This window comes from Anolis carolinensis, unplaced genomic scaffold (assembly GCF_035594765.1).
Source record: "Anolis carolinensis isolate JA03-04 unplaced genomic scaffold, rAnoCar3.1.pri scaffold_10, whole genome shotgun sequence".
NCBI lineage: Eukaryota > Metazoa > Chordata > Lepidosauria > Squamata > Dactyloidae > Anolis > Anolis carolinensis.
In genome coordinates, this window is record NW_026943821.1 from 17126117 (window position 1) to 17150513 (window position 24397).

At 43.3% G+C, this 24397-nt stretch overlaps 1 protein-coding gene across 6 annotated transcripts in view; it reads left to right on the plus strand.

Annotated features, from left to right (window-relative positions):
- kirrel2 (kirre like nephrin family adhesion molecule 2) overlaps positions 1 to 23069 on the plus strand; it is a 100722-nt gene extending 77653 nt beyond the window's left edge. Inside the window, exons 8-15 of one of the 6 annotated variants that reach the window (XM_062962276.1) lie at positions 831 to 958; positions 2355 to 2484; positions 3761 to 3861; positions 9097 to 9295; positions 11030 to 11140; positions 14091 to 14311; positions 17376 to 17459; positions 20976 to 22759. In XM_062962276.1, the coding sequence (XP_062818346.1) occupies positions 831 to 958; positions 2355 to 2484; positions 3761 to 3861; positions 9097 to 9295; positions 11030 to 11140; positions 14091 to 14311; positions 17376 to 17459; positions 20976 to 21419 (1418 nt within the window). In that variant the 3' untranslated portion in view covers positions 21420 to 22759. Of the gene's footprint in view, positions 1 to 830; positions 959 to 2354; positions 2485 to 3760; positions 3862 to 9096; positions 9296 to 11029; positions 11141 to 14090; positions 14312 to 17375; positions 17460 to 20975 lie in introns of all 6 variants that reach the window. The other 5 variants (XM_062962279.1, XM_062962277.1, XM_062962281.1 and 2 more) reach the window with 5 other exon arrangements.
- The last annotated feature ends 1328 nt before the right edge of the window (positions 23070 to 24397 follow it).

Here is a 24397-nt window from a genome sequence, read left to right on the forward strand (position 1 = left end):
CACATGACCTTGGAGGTGTCTACGGACAACGTCGGCTCTTTGGCTTAGAAATGGAGATGAGCACCAACCCTCAGAGTCAGTCACGACTGGACTTAACCTCAGGGGAAAACCTTTACCTTTACCTATGTTGGCTGGAGCACTCTGATAGTTGTAGGCCAAAACCTCCAATGTTCCAAGACTGAGACCTCATGATCAGAACTGAGAACGTAACCATTGGCTGACCATGAGCTGTTGCTCCTGCCTCAGCTATGCTGCATCAAACGCCTCGAGTTTCTATTATCACGTCATCTCTATTTACATAATGGTGTTCAGAGCACTTTAGGTACATTTTCTCTATCACCTTTACAATATTGCTCCTCTGCCTGTTACCTAGTTGGAATATATCCCCATGTTATAGAGGGGAGACTGAGGCTGAGAGATTGTCATAAGGCTAGAATGACAATCTATGAACAGGGATGAACAAATGGGGACAGGGGCTTCCTGAACAAAGGATGCCCCCAGGCAAGGGACAAAACATCTCCAATGCTAATTAGGGTGATTAACTGAAACATTAATGCTGGCTCCCAGTGACAAAGGACTCTTGCCACACCTTGGACACAGATATATATTCTTTCCTTTCCTTACTTAGTTTATCCATACCTCACAACCTCTGAGGATGCCTGCCATAGATGTGGGCGAAACGTCAGGAGAGAATGCTTCTGGAACATGGCCACACAGCCCGAAAGACATACAACAACCCTGCTTCCTGATTCCTTTGTAGATCTGTTTCTTGGGTTTTCCACTCTAGTAACTCTCAGAAACACCCCTTACCTCCTTCTATTTTCCAACAGTTGGACCTCGCCTTGTCTCTCAACCCAAGCCTTTAACTGTAGATGTTGGCTCAGATGCGTCTTTCACTTGTACCTGGACTGGGAATCCACCTCTTACATTGGCCTGGACGAAAAAGGGATCTAGTGTTGTAAGTAGACTGCCAATGTTTGACAAAAATATATATTATAGTAATTACAGGAACAGGAACAAGTATCTAGTGAGCTAGAAGTCCACACTTCTAACCTCTATCCAGTTGGGAAAAAATGATATTTTTTGGACCACAACTCCCAAAGTTCTGCAGCCAATTTGGCCATCAGCCATATAGGCTGAGTCTAGGGTGTGTAGTTTTTAAAAGTAATGTTTTCTAATCTTGGCCAACATAAAAATAAGCTAGGTGTACCATCCACTTCCATACCCAAACCTCATTTGTCTGTACAGAGTGAGACTTCAATGCTTAAAGTATGGGGAAGGAATAATAATAATAATAATAATAATAATAATAATAATAATAATAATAATAACACAACACACCAGACATCACAGTTGTGGAAAAGAAAAAGGTTTGGATCCTTGATGTTGCCATCCCAGGTGACAGTCGCATTGACGAAAAACAACAGGAAAAACTCAGCCACTATCAGGACCTCAAGATTGAACTTCAAAGACTCTGGCAGAAACCAGTGCAGGTGGTCCTGGTGGTGATCGGCACACTGGGTGCCGTGCCAAAAGATCTCAGCCGGCATTTGGAAACAATAGACATTGACAAAATCACGATCTGCCAACTGCAAAAAGCCACCCTACTGGGATCTGCACACATCATCCGAAAATACATCACACAGTCCTAGACACTTGGGAAGTGTTCGACTTGTGATTTTGTGATACGAAATCCAGCATATCTATCTTGTTTGCTGTGTCATAATATAATAATAATAATAATTAAGCATATCTATCTTGTTTGCTGTGTCATAATAAATAATAATAATATTTATTCTTATACCCCGCACCATCTCCCCAAAGGGACTCGGGGTGGCTTACACAGGGACAAGCCCGAAAACAAAATAAACTAGCATTACATGTATAAAATTTAACAGCAATTTAAAACATTTCAACAATAAACAAAAACGACATAACAAGACAATTACTTTAAAAGCTTGAGCATCAATTTTGCACATGGCAAAAGGTGACTAGTGCAGAGCTCAAGGGTCTATAGATAAAATCAGAGTGAAAAAAGGAGGAGTACGGGGACAGGTTCCAACAAGAGGTTCCTTTCATGAAATCCACAAGAATCATAGAATAGTAGAGTTGGAAGAAACCTCAAGGGCCATCCAGTCCAACCCCCTGCCAAGTAGCAGGAAATCGCGTTCAAAGCACACAAGTCAAGAAAGAGTTGTAGTCCAAAATTTCATTTTCCCCAGCTCTGACCAGAATCACCGTCATCCTCATTGAGAAGTTCCTTTTATCCCTTGACTCCACTTTGTATGGAAAGAGTCAGGCAGGAAACTCTCTCAGTTTAAAAAGAGAGTCACAGCCAAGACTCTGTGTACCAGCAGGTGCTGAGCAACAGCAACACATTGCACCTCAAAGGAGTAACACAGGAGGATGCCGGCATTTACGTCTGCAAAGCCATCGTGCCACGCATCGGAGTGGCTGAGAAGGAGGTGGCATTGGCTGTGAACGGTAAGGAGCCTGGGATTATCATGGGGCTGCTGAGGTGGTATTGACAAAACAGGCTCTTTGAGGCATCATGGGGAATAATATAGTAGAGGATTTGTGATTCAGTGCTTAAAGTAATGAATCCACAAGCCCCATCACCTGACTCTGCCAGTCACCTAAGCTATGGATCTGGTTGTGTCCTTCCAAACCTATCTTGATGTGGAACTGAAAAATATGGATTTTTAGACATATATTGTATGCACATTAGAAGCAGTGTAATGTAGAAAAATCAGACTCTCTCTGTGATAGATTTTAGGGATACACAAGCTGACAGGACAGGGGGGAGAAGGGGGGCCGGTTATCTAAACATTCCAGTGTGAATCAGTTCCTAGTACAGCTAAATGGAAGGAGAGCAGACAGGTCAAAGTAGGCCTCATGATGGATTTCTTTTGGTGTCTGTAGCTTGCTACAAGCCTTTAGGTAGCTTAGATAGGAAAATGCTGATTGTGTAGCGGAACCTTTGTGCTACAGTCCTTGCGAGCGCAGTGGGAGGAATTGGAGACGGACAACTGGAGTCTTTCCAAGAAAACAGTTTATTGGCAAGCGGCCGCTGTGGTTCCCCCTAGCACAACACGGTGCTTTCCCAGGGAGAACCCCCAGCGGTGGGCTGAGTAAATATTTATACACATTACAGGGTTCGGGTTATGCCCGCCCACAAGCAAATTCATTGGCTTAGAGTTGTGACGCGGCTCGACTTGTATCCAATCAGCACTGACCAGCGGCCCGGGCGCACTCTTTCTGTGTCATGTTCACAATCACTCAGAGCGCCTGCGTGCGCACACGCAGTTTGTTTATCTTTAGCTTTCATTTCTTCAGAAACACGTGATTTCCCAGAAATCACATGTTTCTGTGAGCTTATGCACCCGGGTCGCTAGCCGTCGCCATCTCTGCCCATATATGGCATTTCCTGGGGTTCTTTAACCTCCCGCCTCAATTGTGCATATTTATGCCCATGTATGTAAGCATGTGAAGTGACGTACTAATGACGAGATGTATGTAAAAGCATGTTCTTTGTCTGAAAATGTATAAAAGGCAAGTCCACGCCTTGATCGTCGCTCTGGTTTTTCTTTCGGAAGAGATTCCACTTTCAGAGTCTTCAGCTGAATATAATAAACTGGACTTTTTGGGCCTCTCAGAAGGATCTCTCTTGTTATCTCTCCCTTCATCTACAACAATCTGGGGCAGGTGGGGAGTGGCACATGTCTTTTGGGTGCTATATTGATGGCATCTCTGTTTCCAGGTCCTCCCATCATCAGTGCAGGGCCCAGCCAGCAGACCACGGTGGGTGCCAAGGCACGGCTGGAGTGCTTGGTGGGAAGCAGTCCTCCTCCTGACCGGATTGTGAGTGCTCCGTTGTACTACTTTGCCCAAAGGGCTTTTCCTCTTGCTTTAACCTGACCTTTCATAATGGTGTCATAAAAACTTGGTTATCAATGTCGGCAATGTAGAATTCAACAGTTGGGAGAATTGAGATTTTAGTCTAAAAATGTATCAAGTTTCTAATCTTTAAGACATACATAATATTGGATAGGTATACAGTGTTCCCTCACTTATCGCTGGGGTTAGGTTCCAGGACCACCCGCAATAAGTGAAAATCCGTGAAGTAGGGACACTATATTTATTTTAATATTTATACATTATTTTAGCAGTCATATACTATTTTAAGTCTTTATCAACCAATCGTGTGTTGATAAATCACTTCCTTCTCCTCCTGTTGCAGCTTGGGCTCCTTTTCTCTCCCTTTGGCTTCTCCTTCCTCCCTTCCTTAGGCTGTAAATTGTAATTTTTTATGATTTATAATAGTCTTTTAGAGTTTATTGAAAATCCGCAAAACAGCGAATCCGCAAAAAGTGAACCGCGAAGTAGTGGGCCCGGGCTGTGGCGCAGGCGGGAGAGCAAGCCAGTGCAATTAACTGCAATGAATCACTCTGACCAGGAGGTCATGAGTTTGAGCCCTGCTTGGAGCCTATATTTGTCTTGTCTTTGTTCTACGTTAAAAGGCATTGAATGTTTGCCTGTGTGTGTAATGTGATCCTCCCTGAGTCCCCTTCGGGGTGAGAAGGGCGGAATATAAAAACTGTAAATAAAATAAATAAATAAATAAATAGTGAGGGAACACTGTGTATCCTTTCTGATACCTGTGATCAAAACGTGCATACTTTTTCCCCAGTTCTGTGGCAAACACTAGGACAAAAGGGTATATTCTGCCAATTTTGTTACAGTAGCATGTATTACAGTTATTTCTGGCCTGCCTTTCCATTATAAAAACAGTTGCTACATCAAATTAAAACAGGAACAAGGAGCATGTGGCCTTCCAGATGCTGTTGGAGTGCAACTCCTATGATCCCTTGTAACTGGCTATCTTGGCTAAGGCTGATGAAAGGTACAGCCCAATAACATCTGGAGGGTCATCTGTTCACTAAAAGGTAAAATGATAGGTAAAGGTAAAGATTTACTCGTGACATTAAGTCTACTCGTGTCCGACTCTGGGGGTTGGTGCTCATCTCCATTTCTAAGCCGAAGAGCCGGCGTTGTCCGTAGACACCTCCAAGGTCATGTGGCTAGCATGACTCCATGGAGCGCTGTTACCTTCCCACCAGAGCAGTACCTAAACATCTACTCACATGTGCATGTTTTCGAACTACTAGGTTGGCAGAAGCTGGGGCTAAAAGCGGGAGCTCACCCTGCTGCTCAAATTCAAACTGCTGACCTTTCAGTCAGCAAGTTCAGCATTTTAACTCGCTGAATCACCAGGGGCACAAGTAAAATGATAATACATTGTAAATAAGGCACCTTTAAGAACAAAAGCAAAAGCTGAATAATATACGCTTTCTATTGGCATCTAAGTGCCATTGTCATCTGAATATTGGGCTTGGGCTGTGGTGCAGGCTGAAGAGCAAGCCAGCTGTAACCAGCTGCAATGAATCACTCTGACCAGGAGGTCATGAGTTCGAGGCCCGCTCGGAGCCTATGTTTGTCTTGTTAAAAGGCATTGAATGTTTGCCTATATGTGTAATGTGATCCTCCCTGAGTCCCCTTCGGGGTGAGAAGGGCGGAATATAAATGCTGTAAATAAATAATATTGTTTGCCCTTCAGAATTTGGTTTTCAAAGGTACACAGTCACCGAGCTTAGAGATTATGCCTTATACCATTGTCTCTAAGAGCCAGTAATAGTATCTCACCCTTCAGAAATGGTCGAACTCCTTTTTGAGAAATGGAGTGACACCTCCTTATTGTATCCTTTTGCCATTCTGGTGCCCTCCAAATGTGTTCAGCCACAACTCCCATTCAGCTATTGGGGACGACAAGGATTCTGGTTCAATTTATTCAGGAAGTGCTAGATGAGAATGAAGGTTTTCTCCACATTCCAAACATAGCTTTGCGAGGTGGGTTTATGGTGGCTCTGGGGAAAATACAGAGCACCGTTTCTAGTAGGGGTTGGGGTTGGGAAAAAGACAATTTCTCTTTTTCCCTCCCGAAAATCAGCAGAGTGAGACTGGAATGGACAAAATGAAGGAGTAACTATCTGTGTAGAGTTGCTAGATTTGCAGAATGTATACGTGTTGCTGAATTCAGCTTTTCTTGGCCCAAATTTTGACATTCTCAGCCGAGGGAACAAACCGTTCCGGGCTTTAATTTTTCTCAAACAAGCAAGATGAGACAACAGAAGATCTGTGATTAGTACTGTCCTGGTTTTTGGTATGGATGAACGCTATAAGGCTTTAGGTAGGAGATTAACCTTTCTTCTCTGTGTTCTTTCTCTGGTTCAATCTTCCCACCTCACAAAACAGAGGCTGTAAAAAGGCCCTTGTAGGAAGAATCTCCCAGACAGAGTTTCAGGAAAGGGATTAAAATTCCTACATACACTAAGACAATGGTTCTCAACCTTCCTCATGCCGTGACCCCTTAATACAGTTCCTCATAAAATTATTTCCGGTGCTACTCCATAACTGTAATTTTGCTACTGTTATGAATCGTAATGTAAATATCTGATATGCAGAATGTATTTTCATTCACTGGACCAAATTTGGCACAAATATCCGATATGCCCAAATTTGAATACTGGTGGGGTTGGGGGAGGTTGATTTTGTCATTTGGGAGTTGTAGTTGCTGGGATTTATAGTTCACCTACAATCACGGAGCATTCTGAACTGCTCCAACGATGAAATTGAACCAAACGTGGCACACAGAACTCTCATGATTGACAGAAAATACTGGAAGGGTTTGGTGGGTATTGACCTTGAGTTTGGGAGTTGTAGTTCACCTACACCCAGAGAGCACTGTGAATCCAAACAATGATGGATCTGGACCAAACTTGGCACAAATACCCAATATGCCCAAATGTGAACATTGGTGGAGTTTGGGGAAAATAGACCTCCAGCTGTGGCGCAGGCTGGAGAGCAAACCAGCTGAATCCAGCTGCAATGAATCACTCTGACCAGGAAGTCATGAGTTCGAGGCCTGCTCGGAGCCTATGTTTGTCTTGTCTTTGTTCTATGTTAAAAGGCATTGAATGTTTGCCTATATGTGTAATGTGATCCGCCCTGAATCCCCTTCGGGGTGAGAAGGGCGGAATATAAATGCTGTAAATAAATAATAAATAAATAAATGTGGGAGTTATAGCTGCTGTGGTTTATAGTTCACCTACAATCAAAGAGCCCCTTGAACCCCACCAACTATAGAATTGGGCCAAACTACCCACACAGAACCCCCATAACCAGCAGAAAATACTGGAGAGATTTGGGTTCCTAAGACCATCAGAAATATGTGTTTTCTGATAGCCTTTGGCGACGTCCCCAGGGGTCCCAACCCCCAGGTTGAGAAACACTGCACTAAGATAATGAGGGAGAAAATGAGTTTCTTGAGTTTCCTCCTCCTTCTTATCTGGCTGTTTGTTGTTTCTGACTTACGGCAACCCAAAGCAAACCTTTCCTGGGGTTTTCCCGGGCTGGGTGTCTAGATGTTACTGGGATGGCACCCAGACACCCTTAAAATTTAAAACAACTTACCTGGCCACCATTAAGTAACTCCTGGAGTTCTTCTGGTGTGTAGAAATGATGTGCCAGGAGACAGGAGGAGCCCTGTCTAGAGGAGCCCTAAATTGCCATATAATAAAGTTTGAACTACAGTAGAGTCTCACTTATCCAACATAAACAGGCCGGCAGAATGTTGGATAAGCGAATATGTTGGATAATAAGGAGAGATTAAGGAAAAGCCTATTAAACATCAAATTAGGTTATGATTTTACAAATGAAGCACCAAAACATCATGTTAGACAACAAATTTGGCAGAAAAAGTAGTTACATACGCAGTAATGCTATGTAGTAATTACTGTATTTATGAATTTAGCACCAAAATATCACGATATATTGAAAACATTGACTACAAAAATGCGTTGGATAATCCAGAACGTTGGATAAGCGAGTTTTGGATAAGTGAGACTCTACTGTACATTACAATGCTCACTGTAGACTCCTATAATGCACATTGAATTGCATTGATTATATGAGTCTACACTGCCATATAATCCAGTTCAATGCAGTTAATCTGCATTCTGAAACTGGATTATATGACAGTGTAGATAGGGCCTCGGTGGGTTTCCATGTCTGAACAGGGATTTGAACCCTGTTCTCAACAGCTGTACTCCAATGCTCAAATGACTAAACCAAAACTGGCTCTTTAAAAAAAAAAAAAGATTCATCTTCCCCAACTCATATATGTTGGTTTGAGTCCAGATCAGGCTCAGATGAGCTCATCTATTTAGGAGTAAGAAAGGAATTTAGGCTCAGCTGGACATTAAATGTTTAATGTAGTAATGCTATTTAGCCCCCGAGAAAACAGCAAAGCAAAGAGAGGTTGAAATCTGTTTCCTCTCACAGCACATCCTGGATACCAATCTGTTAGGATTGTATGCTGACATTCTTTTTAAGCGGTGAAATGTAGTGCCATGCAGAGCCTGGCAAAATATTTTTGGAACTCTAGCTCCCCAAATCAGAATAGATGGTGTCCATGTTGATGTGAGTTACAGCCCCCTAAGTTGCTTTTGCCACCTTTGGCACCAGGCCTCAAAGGTTTATGAGATGCTGGTAAAAAATGACATTCTTAAAAAGGCAGCAGAATGATACAAGCAAGAAATGTTTGCAAGCTGCAGCAAAAGCCTGCTGACTTTGCTCCTGCCATGTCAGAACGGTCAGAGAAGGGTCGGCACATAACTTGAAGCTTTTCAATCATGCCGTGAGGTGCTTGTTAACATCTGGTGAGCTATTTGTAGGCTGCAGCTGACTATGCAGATCTGACGATAATTATTATTATTATTTCTGCACCCGGACTGCAAATAGGCATAAAAAAATCTGCAGTAGCATGGAGAAAATAAGCGGATTTTTGCACAGTGAACCCCTCCTGCACATAATAAGCCAACCTCATGGTGGCTAGTGTCACAAGTAGTGTGGCTGTTTTAAAGGTGCCTCCGTATGGCAGCTGTCACACATGCACCAGCTGGATGTTATTCACCCTTCAGGCATCTCCCATCTGGCAAAGTGATCCTGATTCCCTCTCCTTCCTTCTCCTTGTAACAGGCATGGGCATGGGGAGAACGAGTCCTGGATGCCGGCTCCTTGGACCGTTTCACAGTGGACACCGTGGTGACGGACCAAGGGGTGCTCTCGGCTTTGCTGATCGACCCGACGCATGACGACGATTTTGCGCTCCCCTACAATTGCACAGCTTGGAACCGCTTTGGTGCCCGCTCTGCCGCAGTCAGCCTGCACCGCCAAGGTGAGGCTCCCAAAATATTTTGTCAGGAGGCTTTGAGATGTCCTTCACTTTTTCATCTTCCTCATCCTGGTCCCTTCCAGTTTTCTGTGATGACAACCTCCATCAGCCAGATGCCAGCTGGGCACAATGAAAAGGTCATCAGTGTCCAACAGGGGCAACAGTTGGATTTTTTTTCTTGTGTCATGATGAGAAAACTGCAAGTCGCTTCTGGTGTCGCACCTCAGGCTAGTTTCACCTTGCTAAAGATACCAGACTGACACCAAAAGTAGTCTTTTGTAGTTTATTAGGAAATAGGGAAAAAATAGTTCATAAAAGGCAAACGTTCAGTTCCAAAAGATAGTTACAAAAACAAGGCTATAAGAACAAATCCATGGAAACATTAGGCATGAAACAAGGTCCATAAAATGAAGCCAAAGTCCCAGAAACGAGGATACATCCAGGCTATAAGATAATACAGGAAAGCAGACTTGGTTCTTGATTCAAGCAAGGAAATTGCTTTGATGAAGATTTCCCTCTCAGCAGACTGTTTTAATAGCATAACATGAAGGCATTTCTTTGCCCTTTGACCTCCCTCTTATTTGCTATTCTGAGACTTCTGTGCAACCCCCAAAATTCCAGATGGCTAGCCCGATCCAGAGAAGCGGCCTCATCACTTTCGCTTTCAAGGCCACAGGGTTCATTTGTTGTTGTTTTTTTAGGTAGCCCCTGGTTTGGTGATAACCAGTATGTCAGCCTGCCCATATTCATAATCTGTAATACCTTATTTAACCAGTCCTCTATGTTCTTGCATAGACTAATCTAGCTGCTGTGACCAAGAAGTTGAACAGAATCTCTTTATTTAACCGAACAGCCCTCTTCAACAAATCACCATCTCTCAGCATAACCTATCCTGCAGGGATGTTGTGATGATACAGCAGATAAAAGCTATTGTCAGTTGCTCTAAATCAGGGGCCCCCAAACTAAGGCCCGGGGGCCGGATGCGGACCTCCAAGGTCATTTACCTGGCCCCCACCCTCAGTTTTATAATATAATATTTTATATCAGTTTTAATAATATATTGTATATACATATAGTATTGATAAAAATATTATAATGTTATACAATATAATACTAATAATAATACCATATAATAATATTAATTATATGTTACATGTTACATATAATATTACAGTATAGTAGTATAGTTCAATATCATAATATAGAAAGCTAATATTGTGCTATGCTAATAATATAATATGTTGTATGTACATACAGCTGCTTTGAGTCCCCTTTGGGGTGAGAAGTGTGGGATATAAATGTAGTAAATAAATGTAGTAAATAATTAATTTTAGACTTAGGCTTGCCCAAAGTCTGAAATGACTTGAAGGCACACAACAACAACAATCCTAATTCACTTGACTATTTTATTGGCCAGTGGCAGGCCCACACTTTCCATTGAAATCCTGATAGGTTTATGTTGGTTAAAATTGTTTTCATTTTTAAATATTGTATTGTTCTTTCATTGTTGTTGTTTTGCACTGCAAATAAGACATATGCAGTGTGCATAGGAATTTGTTCGAATTTTTTTTTCAAATGATAATTCGGCCCCTCAACAGTCTGAATGATTGTGCACCGGCCCTCTGCTTTAAAAGTTTGAGGACCCCTGCTCTAAATGCTTTGAAAGATGGGTGGGCTTACAGAAATGGTGGGTAAAAGGAATTTGCAATAACCCAGCGATGAATTGTGTCCCTGCAGAAGTCTGGTCGGTCATGATTTTGGGCGCCATGTCGGCCTCCGGGGTTGCTGCTCTCCTGATCCTGGTCGTCTTTGCCTCGCTCTGCTATCGGCGCAAGCACTGCAGAAAAGGTGAGGACTCCTGCCGTTCCCTCTGCTCCTTCCTCCCCCTGTTTTGCAGGCTCTTCTCTATTAGAAGTGCACCTGGAGGGCTAAATGGAGCCTAGCAATTCTGCAATGGCAGCAAAGCACGTGCCCTGTGTTTCAAAGCAGCCGATGTGTGCGCTCACTGAAACAGCACGCAGCAGGAGGAGCGGGAGGCTGTAGTGCTGCTGGGTTGAGGTCAGGTCCCCGCAGGGGCTTTCACTGCCTCCACCAAAGAAGGACCACAGCGCAGCATCACAACACACACTGCAGAAGTTTCCTGGAATATTACAAATGTCTTCCCAATTTCAGAGGCTTCTGAACACAGGGTTGGCTCAAGACATTTGGTTGCCCGAGGCGGAGGAGCAAATGAGCCCACAGACACATATATATGCTTTCAAGTCAAGGTGCATCGCACCCAAAGACAGCCAAATTCTTTTGGCACGGGAGGCAGAAAATCCCACAAGCAGATCTTCCCACTCCTGGCACCAAAAATGCAACAATGACAAATTAAATCACTCACAATTATGCTGGTCTTTTGTGACATCCAAAATCTGCTGCCTGGGGGTGGTTGTCTTCTTCTGCCTAATAACGTGAGACCAGCCATGTTGGAAAAAAGCCTCTTAGCCTAGAGAACTACTGCCAGGCAGATTAGACAAGGGGCAGGAGACTAATTAGCTAGCCAGTAATTACTCAGTCGTTAGCTAGTAAATTGTTGATTGCTCAATAAGATATAAACAGTGTGAAATTAAACCAGAGATTGGAAACTGCTTTCTTTCCCCTGCAGTTCCTTGAACCCCCAGCCAGTGTGACTATGCTGGTTAAAGGGTTCTGGAAGTTGCACTCAGTGTCCAAAAAGTAACTTTTACCATTGGGTTGTTGTGTGTTTTCCGGGCTGTATGGCCATGTTCCAGAAGCATTCTCTCCTGATGTTTCGCCCACATCTATGTGGGCGAAATGTCAGGAGAGAATGCTTCTGGAACATGGCCATACAGCCCGGAAAACATACAACAACCCTGTGATTCTGGCCTCGAAAGCCTTAGACAACACATTGAACTTTACCATTTCTAAACCAGAGCAAAGAATTATAGAGCAAGACTCCTCCCAAGCATATCCTGAGTCAAGAAATTTGTGGTTTATCCCAGAACTTTTGCACAATTGTTACAAACATACTGTATATACTCGAGTATAAGCCTAGTTTTTCAGCCCTTTTTTAAGACTGAAAAAGCCCCCCTTGTCTTAAACTCGGGTGAGGGTCCTGGTACATTTATTATTTTTCTCTATTATTATTGGTATTATTACATTTATTATTTTTCTCTATTATTGTTGCTCCTATTACATTTATTTTACTCTATTTTTTATTATTAATACATTTATTATTTCACTCTGATCTTATTATTATTATTGCATTTATTATTTTGCTCTATTTATTATTACATGTATTATTTTCCTTTATTTATTATCATTATTATTACATGTATTATTTTACTCTATTATTATTAAAAGGATACATAAGCACATTTACATTGAAGAAGGTGAGAATAATGATTTGATCAGAGTTGTACAGTCTTATCTTAAATTTGAGCTTTATGTAAATATTCAAAAACATTTAACCTACTGATGCCTCAATTAATGTAATTTTATTGGTACAGTAGAGTCTCACTTATCCAAGCCTCACTTATCCAAGCCTCTGGATTATCCAAGCCATTTCTGTAGTCAATGTTTTCAATATATCATGATATTTTGGTGCTAAATTCGTAAATACAGTAATTACAACATAACTTTACTGCGTATTGAACTACATTTTCTGTCAAATTTGTTGTATAACATGATGTTTTGGTGCTTGATTTGTAGAATCATAACCTAATTTGATGTTTAATCTCTCATTATCCTACATATATTATCCAAGCTTCCGCCGGCCCGTTTAGCTTGGATAAGTGAGACTCTACTGTATCTATTTTTATTTCTGAAATTTACCACCCTCGGCTTATACTGGAGTCAATGTTTTCCCAGGTTTTTTGTTTTTTTGTTTTTGTTTTTGTGGTAAAATTAGGTGCCTCGGCTTATATTCGGGTCAGCTTATACTCGAGTATATACAGTATATAGGTTTTTTAAAAACTGATACTTTTCTGGTCCTTGGCTACTTTTGAGTTACTTCTAGAAAAACATATCTGAATGTAGCAGAAGGAAATCACAGCGAGAACCACACACGAATAACATGATATTCCTCTCCTGCCAGACCCCTGTTAACTAAACATCTATATATATAAAAAGGTAATGAAATTTCGGCCTAGGACAAAACAACAAAACTACACATCCCAGAAACACTAAACTTGGTAGCACAACCCCTCATCCATGCCTCTACATTCATACAACAAAAAGAAAAGAAAAATAAAGTCCTAATTAGAGGGAGAGGAATAATTGTTTTTACCCAAGTGCTGCCAGTTAGAAAGCTAAGCTCCGCCCACTTGGTCTCCTAGCAACCCACTCAGCCCAGGGGACAGGCAGAGTTAGGCCTCACTTAGGCCTCTTCCACACTGCCTATAAAATACATATTATCTGATTTTAACTGGATTATATGACAGTGTAGACTCAAGGCCCTTCCACACAGGTATATAACCCATTTATAATGGACTTAATGTAAGGTAAAACCTTTACCCTTTACCTTAACTACCACCAATTCCTCAATACTTTATTTCCCATACGACCATACTTCGCCACAGCAACGCGTGGCCAGGCACAGCTAGTGTAATTATAACTCATTAACTTGGAATCATAGTGTGTAAGTCTATTATTTGTAATTTTAAGTAATGTGTTCTTTAGCCAGTTACTGTTGAGTTCTGATGCAGGCTATATGTGAGGCTTTATTTTTCCAAAAACTTTGAGAGACTTGGGTGCATCTGCCCTCATTACCTTCGTATCTACATCCATACACAAGCCCAGCTATCTCCCGGGTCTGAAGCCATCATCCTTCATCCCTGCATGTGGACTCATAGACAACGGAGAGAGCCATTCAATGCCTATATCTGTCCATCTGTCTGTCCTGCAGCCAAGCGCGGAACACAGCTCTCCAAGGCAGACATCTTAGTGCAGATCACAACAACAGAGAGTAGTCCCAGCAGGCCAAGCGAGACGGAAGACGATGGCAAGGAGCCCATGGTGAGTCGAGCCAATGTCCTGGTGTGTTTTGCTCCAAATGACCAACCATTCCATATATCCCATGCACAGTATTCTGCAGCCTTTCTGTTAATGTATGGAGCAGTGGGTAGAAAACTATTGATCTTCTAAATTTTTTGGACAACCAGTGTATGATATTTTTAATGTTGCCGAGTGGGATGCTGCAGTTCAGGGTTTCAGACGGCCATGTCCTAATCCAAGTTGCTCCATTCCATTCACCTCCTCCTTGGCTTTCTCTTTCCCAGGCCGCCTCTCATTCCATGCTTAGTCTTCAGAGCTTGAAAAAAGGACCTTTCGGCCTAGAATGCCCAGAACCCTCCAACCTACAAGTCAATGAGACTGTTGGCTGAAGGATTCTGCTAACTATCGTCTCAAAAGTTATTTTTCCAAGCTTTGCTCGTTGAGTCATGTTTTCGTTTTCCTGAAGGCTTTTTAAAAAAAACTTCTACAAACTTTTGCTTTGTCTGCATTGCTAAGTCTAATAATTCCACTCTTGCATGTGAACCTGACAGGTGGCAGGATCATTGTTTGAAGAATGAATTCAATATTATTAGGATATGATAGGACCTAGAATCATAGAATCATAGAATAGTAGAGTTGGAAGAGACCTCATGAGCCATCCAGTCCAACCCCTTGCCAAGAAGCAGGAAATCGCATTCAAAGATAGTTTCCCACAATGGTTGATTGGTTCGTTCCTCAGTTATTTTTTGTTAACACTTTAAAAAGAAAGAAATTTAAGCTAGCAGCCATTGTATTCCTACATCTACTCTCCTGGAGCCGCAGTGGTGCAATGGGTTAAACCAATGGTTCTCAACCTGGGGTCCCCAGATGTTTTTGGCCTTCAGCTCCTAGAAATCCTAACAGCTGGAAAACTGGTTGGGATTTCTGGGAGTTGTAGGTCGAAAACATCTGAAGGCCCCAGGTTGAGAACCACTGGGTTAAACCCTTGTGCCGGCTGAACTACTAACTTGAGGGTTGGGTTGCTAACCTGAAAGTTGTCAGTTCAAATCTTCGAGACAGGGTGAGCTCCTGTCTGTCAGCTCTAGCTTGCAGGGACATGAGAGAATACTCCCAGCAGCACATCCATGTGTCCCTGGGCAACGTCTCTGTAGACAGCCAATTCTCTCACACCAGAAGCAACTTGCAATATGTTCTCAAGTCACTTCTGACACGATAATAATAATAATAATCTACTCTCCTTAATCTGGTAGAAATTTCTTTCCATCCGTAATTTGGCACCCTCTAATTATTTTGGACCTTCAACCCCCTCAATTCCGGCCACATGTGGAAAGATCATGTGAGTTGTAGTCTAAAACATCTGGATGCCACGAAGCTGGGGAAATCTGCTTCAAACAATGTATCTTGTTAAATAGCATCTTCTTTTGTCTGTTCTTGAATCGACAGTTACTGATTAGTTAGAGTAGGTGGCCCATGTATTCTAGCAGAATGAGAAAGGAATAAACCTGTGAAATCTCTCCAATTGCAATTTGATAAACTTGCACCATCGTGTCTTCTTATGCGAGGTCCTAGGAGCCCTCAATGGCACAATGGGTTAAACCCTTGTGCCATAAGGACTGCTGACCAAAAGGTCAGCGGTTTGAATCCAGGAACAGGGTGAGCTCCTATCTGTCAGCTCCATCTTCCCATGTGGGGACATGAGAGAAGCCTCCCACAGGATGGTAAAATATCCAGGCGTCCCCTGGCTAACATCCTTGCAGACAGCCCATTCTCTCACAACAGAAGCAACTTGCAATTTCTCAAGTCGCTCCTGACACAAAAAAAGCTATGTTCTACAATATTATATCATAGGTAAAGGTAAAGATTTCCCCTGACGTTAAGTCCAGTTGTGTCCGACTCTGAGGGTTGGTGCTCATCTCCATTTCTAAGCCAAAGAGCCGGCGTTGTCCGTAGACACCTCCAAGGTCATGTGGCCGGCATGACTGCATGGAGTGCCCTTACCTTCCCACCAGAGTGGTACCTATTGATCTACTCACATTGGCATGCTTTCGAACTGCTAGGTTGGCAGAAGCTGGGGCTAACAGCAGGCGCTCACTCCGCTCCCCGGGTTTGAACCTGGGACCTTTCAGTCTGCAAGTTCAGCAGCTCAGCGCTTTAACACACTGCGCCACCGGAGGCTCCATTATATCATAGGTGAGAGAAGAGCAGCTTACACTGAGAGAAATAGTGCTTTAGCAGACCCTGTTGAAAGGAAGGTTTGCTGACCTGAAAGTTGTCAGTTCGAATCTGCAAGACAGGGTGAGCTCCCGTCTGTCAGCTCTAACTTGCTGGGACATGAGAGTATACTCCCAGCAACACATCCATGCGTCCCTGGGCAACGTCTCTGTAGACAGCCAATTCTCTCACACCAGAAGCAACTTGCAGTATGTTCTCAAGTCACTTCCTATTGACCTATTGACCTGTTGATCTACTCACATTGGCATGTTTTCGAACTGCTAGGTTGGCAGAAGCTAGAGCTAACAGCAGGCGCTCACTCCGCTCCCTGGGTTTGAACCTGGGACCTTTCAATCTGCAGGTTCAGCAGCTCAGTGCTTTAACACACTGAGCCACCAGAGGCTCCATTATATCATAGATGAGAGAAGAGCAGTTTACACTGAGAGAAATAGTGCTTTAGCAGACCCTGTTGAAAGGAAGGATTTTACAAATCATTGCAAACCCGAAGTGTTGCCATGTTTAGAGTTACAACTGCCCAGTTCCAGTCTCCTTTCCCCCAGTATTTCATTCTCAAGCTCTCTACAAGTCACTGAGAAATCTCAGTCTTTAGTAATATTGGGACTCCACCTGGGAAGAGATATGAAGATTTTTCCACTTCCCCCAACACTGCAATTCCCCTCCCTCAATCTTCTATTCAAACGTATTGGCCCCCAAAAGAATGACTTCATGACAAGAGAGGCGGAGATCCCATTCTAGATCTCCATGGTCTCGTCTAGTTTGGCCCCAAGGGACCCAAAGAGCCCGCACTGGGCCAAGGGGCTTTGTCTGTGTGGTGCTCACCTTTCCCTCCCCCCACCCCTCCATCTACCTCCAGGCCACCAGCAGCGAGTCTCCAGCTACATCCCATACTGAGCACAGCGAAATCCTGGAGGATGACGAAGGGAGCCAAGAGCTGAAGGTGAGCTCAGCTGGAGCTGCGAAGGAGGGCCTTGACCACACATTGGCCCTCGCTTCTTTCGATCAAAATCATTCAGAGCTCGGGAAAGTGAGCTGGCTGGCTTAGGGATTCTGGGGAAACAAATCCAAAAGGAAAACTTATCTATCTGGCTATAGACAATGAGATCTTGAACAGATATGCTCAAATGTCTGCTTGAGAAAACACACATGTAAAATGCCCCATAAAATTTCCTATGACTATAAAACTTCCCAATCATATAAAAGTTCTGATTTTACAGGCCAATATTGATGAACTGTTACTCCCACCATCCCATGTGTAGTTGGGGCTGATGGGAACTGGAGTCCCAACAACTTCAAGAGGGTCATATCACCGTCAGCTCTGTCTTTTGTAAACAGCTCCCCACCCAAAAAAACCCAAAACAAAACAACTTTATGGTAAAGGTAAAGGTTTCCCCTGGGGACATGACAGAAGCCTCCCACAGGATGGTAAAACATCCAGGCGTACCCTGGGCAATATCTTTGCAGACAGCCAATTCTCTCACACCAGAAGCAACTTGCAATTTCTCAAGTCGCTCCTGGCACACAAAAAAGCTGTGTTCTGCAATATTATATCATAGGTAAAGGTAAAGATTTCCCCTGACGTTAAGTGGAGTCATGTCTGACTCTGAGGGTTGGTGCTCATCTCCATTTCTAAGCAGAAGAGCCGGCGTTGTCCATAGACACCTCCAAGGTCATGTGGCCAGCATGACTGCATGGAGCACCCTTACCTTCCCGCCGGAGCGGTAGCTATTGATCTACTCACATTTGCATGTTTTCGAACTGCTAGGTTGGCAGGAGCTAGGGCTAACAGCGGGAGCTCACCCCGCTCCCGGGATTTGAACCTGGGACCTTTTGGTCCGCAAGTTCAGCAGCTCAGCGCTTCAACACACTGTACCACCAGGGGCCCCAAACAATCTTAGATACCTTTAAAAAGCAAGCAAGAAAGTTACATAGTGAGAGCCAAATTTCTATTATTTGTGTCTGGTATATGGAAGTTCCATTGTTAAATCTCTGTTCATATATAACATTCCTGGAGCACAGGCCTATTTTTTCATATCCATCTAAGATAGCAGCCATTGCCATACCATTTGCCCATTACTTCTGTATGTTAATTATGTGTTTAACTTCATCATGCAGCAAACATTTTATCCATTTTATCCATTGCATGTGTTGTGGAAGACTTTCATGGTCGGAAGCACAAGGTTGTTGTGTGTTTTCCGGGCTGTATGGTCTTGTTCCAGTATCATTCTCTCCTGACATTTCGCCCACATCTATGACAGGCATCCTCAGAGGTTGTGAGGTTGCCTGCCATAGATGTGGGTGAAACGTCAGGAGAGAATGCTTTTGGAACATGGCCATACAGCCCAGAAAACACACAACTCCTTCCATTGCATATTTTCCTTTTCATCCTTGAAGGATCTCAGAGTAGTGTACATAGTCCAACCCTGTTTTATCTGCAGAATGCTGCCTCCCTCCTTCGTCTCCCTCCTTCGAGTAAATCAGTTTGAGAGTTAGCGGTGATTACAGATGAGCAACTCCTCGCACGGCATGCTCAATGATTCTACTTTAACTGCCATGATTCAATCTTATACAATCCTGGCATTTTTAGTTGGGAGAGGCACTAGAACTCTTTCACTGAAAATTCTGAATATCCTTCCCTAAATAGCAAGTCCTGCTATGGCAGTTAAACTGGAGTTGTAGCACTACAAATGTGTAGTGTGAAATTGCCCTGCCATTTGAAAGTCATAATGAGAGCTGGGTTGCTGTGAGTTTTCCGAGCTGTATGGCCATGTTCCAGAAGCATTCTCTCCTAATGTTTTGCCCACATCTATGGCAGGAATCCTCAGAAGTTGTGCGGTATATTGGAAACTAGGCAAGTGGGGTTTATATATCTATGGAATGTTCATAGTGGGAGAAAGAACTCTTGTCTGACTGAGGCTAGTGTGAGTGTTGCAATTGGCCACCTTGATTAGCATTGAATGGTCTTTCAGCTTCAAAGCCTGCCTGGGGGGCTCCTTTGTTGAGAGGTGTTTCCCCTGACATTAAGTCCAGTCGTGACCGACTCTGGGGGTTGGTGCTCATCTCCATTTCTAAGCCGAAGAGCCGGCATTGTCCATAGACACCTCCAAGGTCATGTGGCCAGCATAACTGCATGGAGCGCCATTACCTTCCCGCTGGAGTGGTACCTATTGATCTACTCACATTTGCATGTTTTCGAACTGCTAGGTTGGCAGGAGCTGGGGCTAACAGCGGGCGCTCATTCTACTCCCGGGATTTGAATCTGGGACCTTTCGGTCTGCAAGTTCAGCAGCTCAGCGCTTTAACACACTGCGCCACCACCAGGGGCCCTTGAGAGGTGTTATCTGGCCCTAATTGTTTCTTGTCTGGCCAGCTAACACCTCTCAACAAAGGATTCCGTCAGGCAAGAAGCAGCCAGGCTATGAATCTGCAAGGCCATTCAATATATTAACCCTACTTGCCTAGTTTCCAACAGACCTCACACCTCTGAGGATGCCTGCCATAGATGTGGGTGAAATGTCAGGAGAGAATGCTTCTGGAACATGGCCATACAGCCTGGAAAATTCACAGCAACCCAGTGATTCTGGCTATGAAAGCCTTCGACAACATATAATGAAACCATTCCACCCTTTCCTCCTTAACATTCTTTTACTGAGGAAAGAGTTGAAAATAGAGGTTTTGAAAACATGGGAAGGTCTTAAGTACATTATGATGATAACTGGACCCTGTTGTAACAATCTATGAATGAGGTGTGGTGATTGTACAACGAGAAGCGTGACAATAAGCTTCCAAGCTGCACATATTGTGTGCTAATTCAGCATGCTATATAGTAAGGTAAAGGTAAAGGTTTCCCCTGACGTTAAGTCCAGTCATGTCTGACTCTGGGGGTTGGTGCTCATCTCCGTTCCTAAGCCAAAGAGCCAGCGTTGTCCGTAGACACCTCCAAGGTCATGTGGCCGGCATGACTGCATGGAGCACCCTTACCTTCCCGCCGGAGCAGTACCTATTGATCTACTCACATTGGCAAGTTTTCGAACTGCTAGGTTGGCAGGAGCTGGAGCTAACAGCGGCCGTTCACACTGCTCCCGGGGTTTGAACCTGGGACTTTTCGGTCTCCTTTCGGTCATGCTATATAGAGATGAGGAATGTGTGGCCCTCCAGATGTTGGGACTGCAACTCCCATCAGTCTTCAACAGAATATCCACTAGTACAATGATAGGTTACTGTGTAACATCTGGAGGTTCACATATTCCCCATCCCTGTGGCAAGCAGTGGTGTACAACTTCCAGGCATTTTGGACTTCAGTTCCCAGAATTCCTGATCATTAGACAAACTGGCTAAAGCTTCTGGAAGTTGGAAACGACAAGTCGTGCACCACAACCACAGCACTAACCACACTGTTAAAGAGAACCTCATGTCTGTCTTGACTGCCATTTCAATCTTTCTTTTTTTGTCTTAGGATCCCACTAACGGTTACTACAAGGTCCGTGCGCATGAAGAACCATGTTTGGGGAGCAGCTTTTCTGAATATACTCCAGCCCCTCGGCCTTTGTTTGGGGCGACCTCTCTGTACCCTTCTACGGGACCAGTGCAACCCAAACTGTATGAATATACTCACCGCTACACCTTGGGCACACCTGGTTCCCGCTCAGCCTACGACCCGCATGACCGGCTTTTCCCCCAGGAAAGCATGTACAGCGGGGCTTCCTACCTCACTGCGCCCTACAGCCGGGCTTTCACCAGTTATGTCAAACCAAGCAACTATGAGAAAGCGGAGAGCGGCTACGAGCAGTCCGACCAGGCCAGCAAGGCCTCTGGCTGCTCGCGCTTCTCCTATACCTCCTTGTCGCAACAGTCTGACTATGGGCGGCCGGCCCAGCAACGCATGCAAACCCACGTATGACTCGGACGTGGGCCCCGCCAAACACCTTTCGCCTTCAGAAGTGGGGAAGAACAGGGAACAGAGACTCACTTGGGTGTATTGACTTTAAGTGGCCAGGTGAGAGACTTCATATCCTCGACCTCATCCTGAGTGGATGCCGTTTTGACCATCGTGTTGGGAGAAAACGGCAAGGCACTAACCCAGAAAACATGCCGTCTTCCAACTGGGTTCAAGTCCATCTCTTGCTGAGACTATGATGAAACTGATAGAAACTCTTTTTCTTCGTGTCAGCGCATGAAAGTGGACTAAAAGTGGCAAAGAGCGTACTCGTCTGAAACTTGGATTATGGGGTACCTTGGGCTGTAAGGAGAGAATCAGAGAGGTGGCCAGTGTTGGTAGTCAGGATGATGGGAAGCGTCGGCATAAAGAAGCCAATGGGCACTCGATATAGTGCTCGATATGGTGCTCCAACCACCTCTGAGGTGGTACAATGTGATACTTGTTATTGGTTCCCCCATAGCGTTGCCCCGAGGCTAGTCTCCTGCCGCAAAGGCAAAACTACCCTAATATCGCATGATCCTGGGAAATCTCTAAGCATGGGCGCTAGTGCTTGCATTTTAATTTTTCCTGGCTTGATGCTGTGGTTTTAAATGATTCCTTCTTTCCTCCTTTTTAGTAGGGATACTTCTGGATGGATACAAATATGACTAGATCCCCCATTAATAACAGTAATAATTATAATAATATAAAACGAAACGAGTGGCACACCGCTTTCTAATGGAAAGGGACTTGCACCACACAAAGCTGATCAGGAGGTGGCATCCGTGTTCAATATTTACGCCACTCGAAGACCCCAAAGGACTCCTCCGGTGCCACTGTTCAGATGAAAGGATTATTCCGAGGACTAAAATCCAATTTTTAAAAAACCTAAGGGCAGAGCATGGGAGAAAACAAGGAGCCAAAAACTGATGAGATCAGGTTATTTCATTTGTGCGTGTCCATGTGTGCATTGGATTTTTTTTTTAATCATAAGTTATTCCTTGTTATTACTTTTTTTTTTTGCCTTAAGTATATTTCTCTGCTGTTGGATGTTTTTGACATGTTTGCTTTGATATTTCCAGAATCACTGGGGTGGGTTTAGTTTTTGCTTGGGGGTTTGTTTGTTTTGGGATTTTTAAACTTTTTCTCTTTTTTTGCTTTTTTAGCATCTTTTTTAAAGGATGGGATTTTACTTTGGCACACAAAGAACATGCCTGTTTTGAGGGTGTGGTGCTTTCTGTAAGATGAGGGAGAAATTGTAAATGGATTGCCTACTGGAGAATTCAAATATTTATATTTACTTTGAAAAAGTGGAAGAAGAATGTCGCTTGGTTATTTCAAATGGAAGAAAAGCAAAAAACATAAAAGGCATAATTCTAGAGTGTCAAGAAGCTGCCTTGTCCCAGATCCGAGTCGGTTGATGTTATCCAGCCTTCTCCAATGTCATGCATTTCATCTCCTGCAAATATACATGACTAATGGTTGGGCTGAAGAAAGCTGGATCACAAAATGTTTGGACAATTCCAGTTTCTCAAAACCTGATATAATCCATTACTGTGCACTCTGGTTTGCAGCACATTTGAGACCAACTGAGGGAAAGAAGTTGTGGCATAAACTTTGCTTTTCTTGTTACCTTCTCCCTGATCTTTCTGATGGGATGTCATAGACTGAAACTGAGACATCCCACATATAAAATTATTTATTTATTATATATTCTTTTCCTCCAGCATATGTAAATCTTCTCCTCCACACTTTATCTCTAAATTTGTGGTTGACACGTTAGCCAGGTGTGGGCAAATTTCGGCCCTTCAAGTGTTCTGGACTACAACTCCCACAATTCCTAACTGGCAACCTTCATGTCAGCAACCCAACCTTCAAGTCAGCAGTCCAGTCTTTCAGCTTCGAGGCCTAACCTGGGGAGGTGTTAGCTGGCCCTGATTGTTTCCTGTCTGGAATTCCCCGGTTTCTTGAGTGTTGTTCTTTATTTACTTTCCTAATTTTAGGGGTTTTTTTAAATACTGGTAGCCATATTTTTATCATATTCATGTGTTACTACTTAAAGAAGCCATTGAAATCCACAAGCATGTGGGGAATTTCAACAGAAAGGAGGAAACCATAAAAATGAACAAAATCTGGCTACCAGTATTAAAAAAACTCTAAAATCAAGACAGTAAATAAAGAACAACATTCAGAAAACAGGAGAATTCCAGAGTCAATTCACTGATATTAGGTTTCATTTGATGTTAGGTTTTTAACACTGTATTCATATGTGGGGTCTTGTTGGGATTTTATGCCAATATTTATGTTTTTGAAGGCACTGAATGTATGCCGTTGTTTGTTGGAATCTGCCCTGAGTCCCTTTGGGGAGATAGGGCCGAGATTATTATTATTGTTGTTGTTGTTGTTGTTTTTATTGTATGACACAGCAAACAAGATAGATATGCTGGATTTTGTATCACAAAATCACAAGTCTAGGACTGTGTGATGTATTTTCGGATGATGCGCGCAAATCCCAGCAGGGTGGCCTTTTGCAATTGGCAGATCATGATTTTGTCAATGTCTATTGTTTCCAAATGCCGGCTGAGATCTTTTGGCATGGCACCCAGTGTGCCCATCACCACCGGGACCACCTGCACTGGTTTCTGCCAGTCTTTGAAGTTCAATCTTGAGGTCCTGATAGCGGCTGAGTTTTTCCTGTTGTTTATCGTCAATGTGACTGTCACCTGGGATGGCAACATCAATGATCCAAACCTTTTTCTTTTCCACAACTATTATTATTATTATTATTATTATTATTATTATTATTATTATTATTATTACATGAAACAATCAGGGCCAGCGAACACCTCCCAACAAAGGATTCCCTCAGGCAGGAAACAGCCAGGCTTTGAATCTATGAAATCATAGTGGTATAATTGTTTAGTGTGAAGTCCAAACTTTAACAGGATAGTTGGGTTACT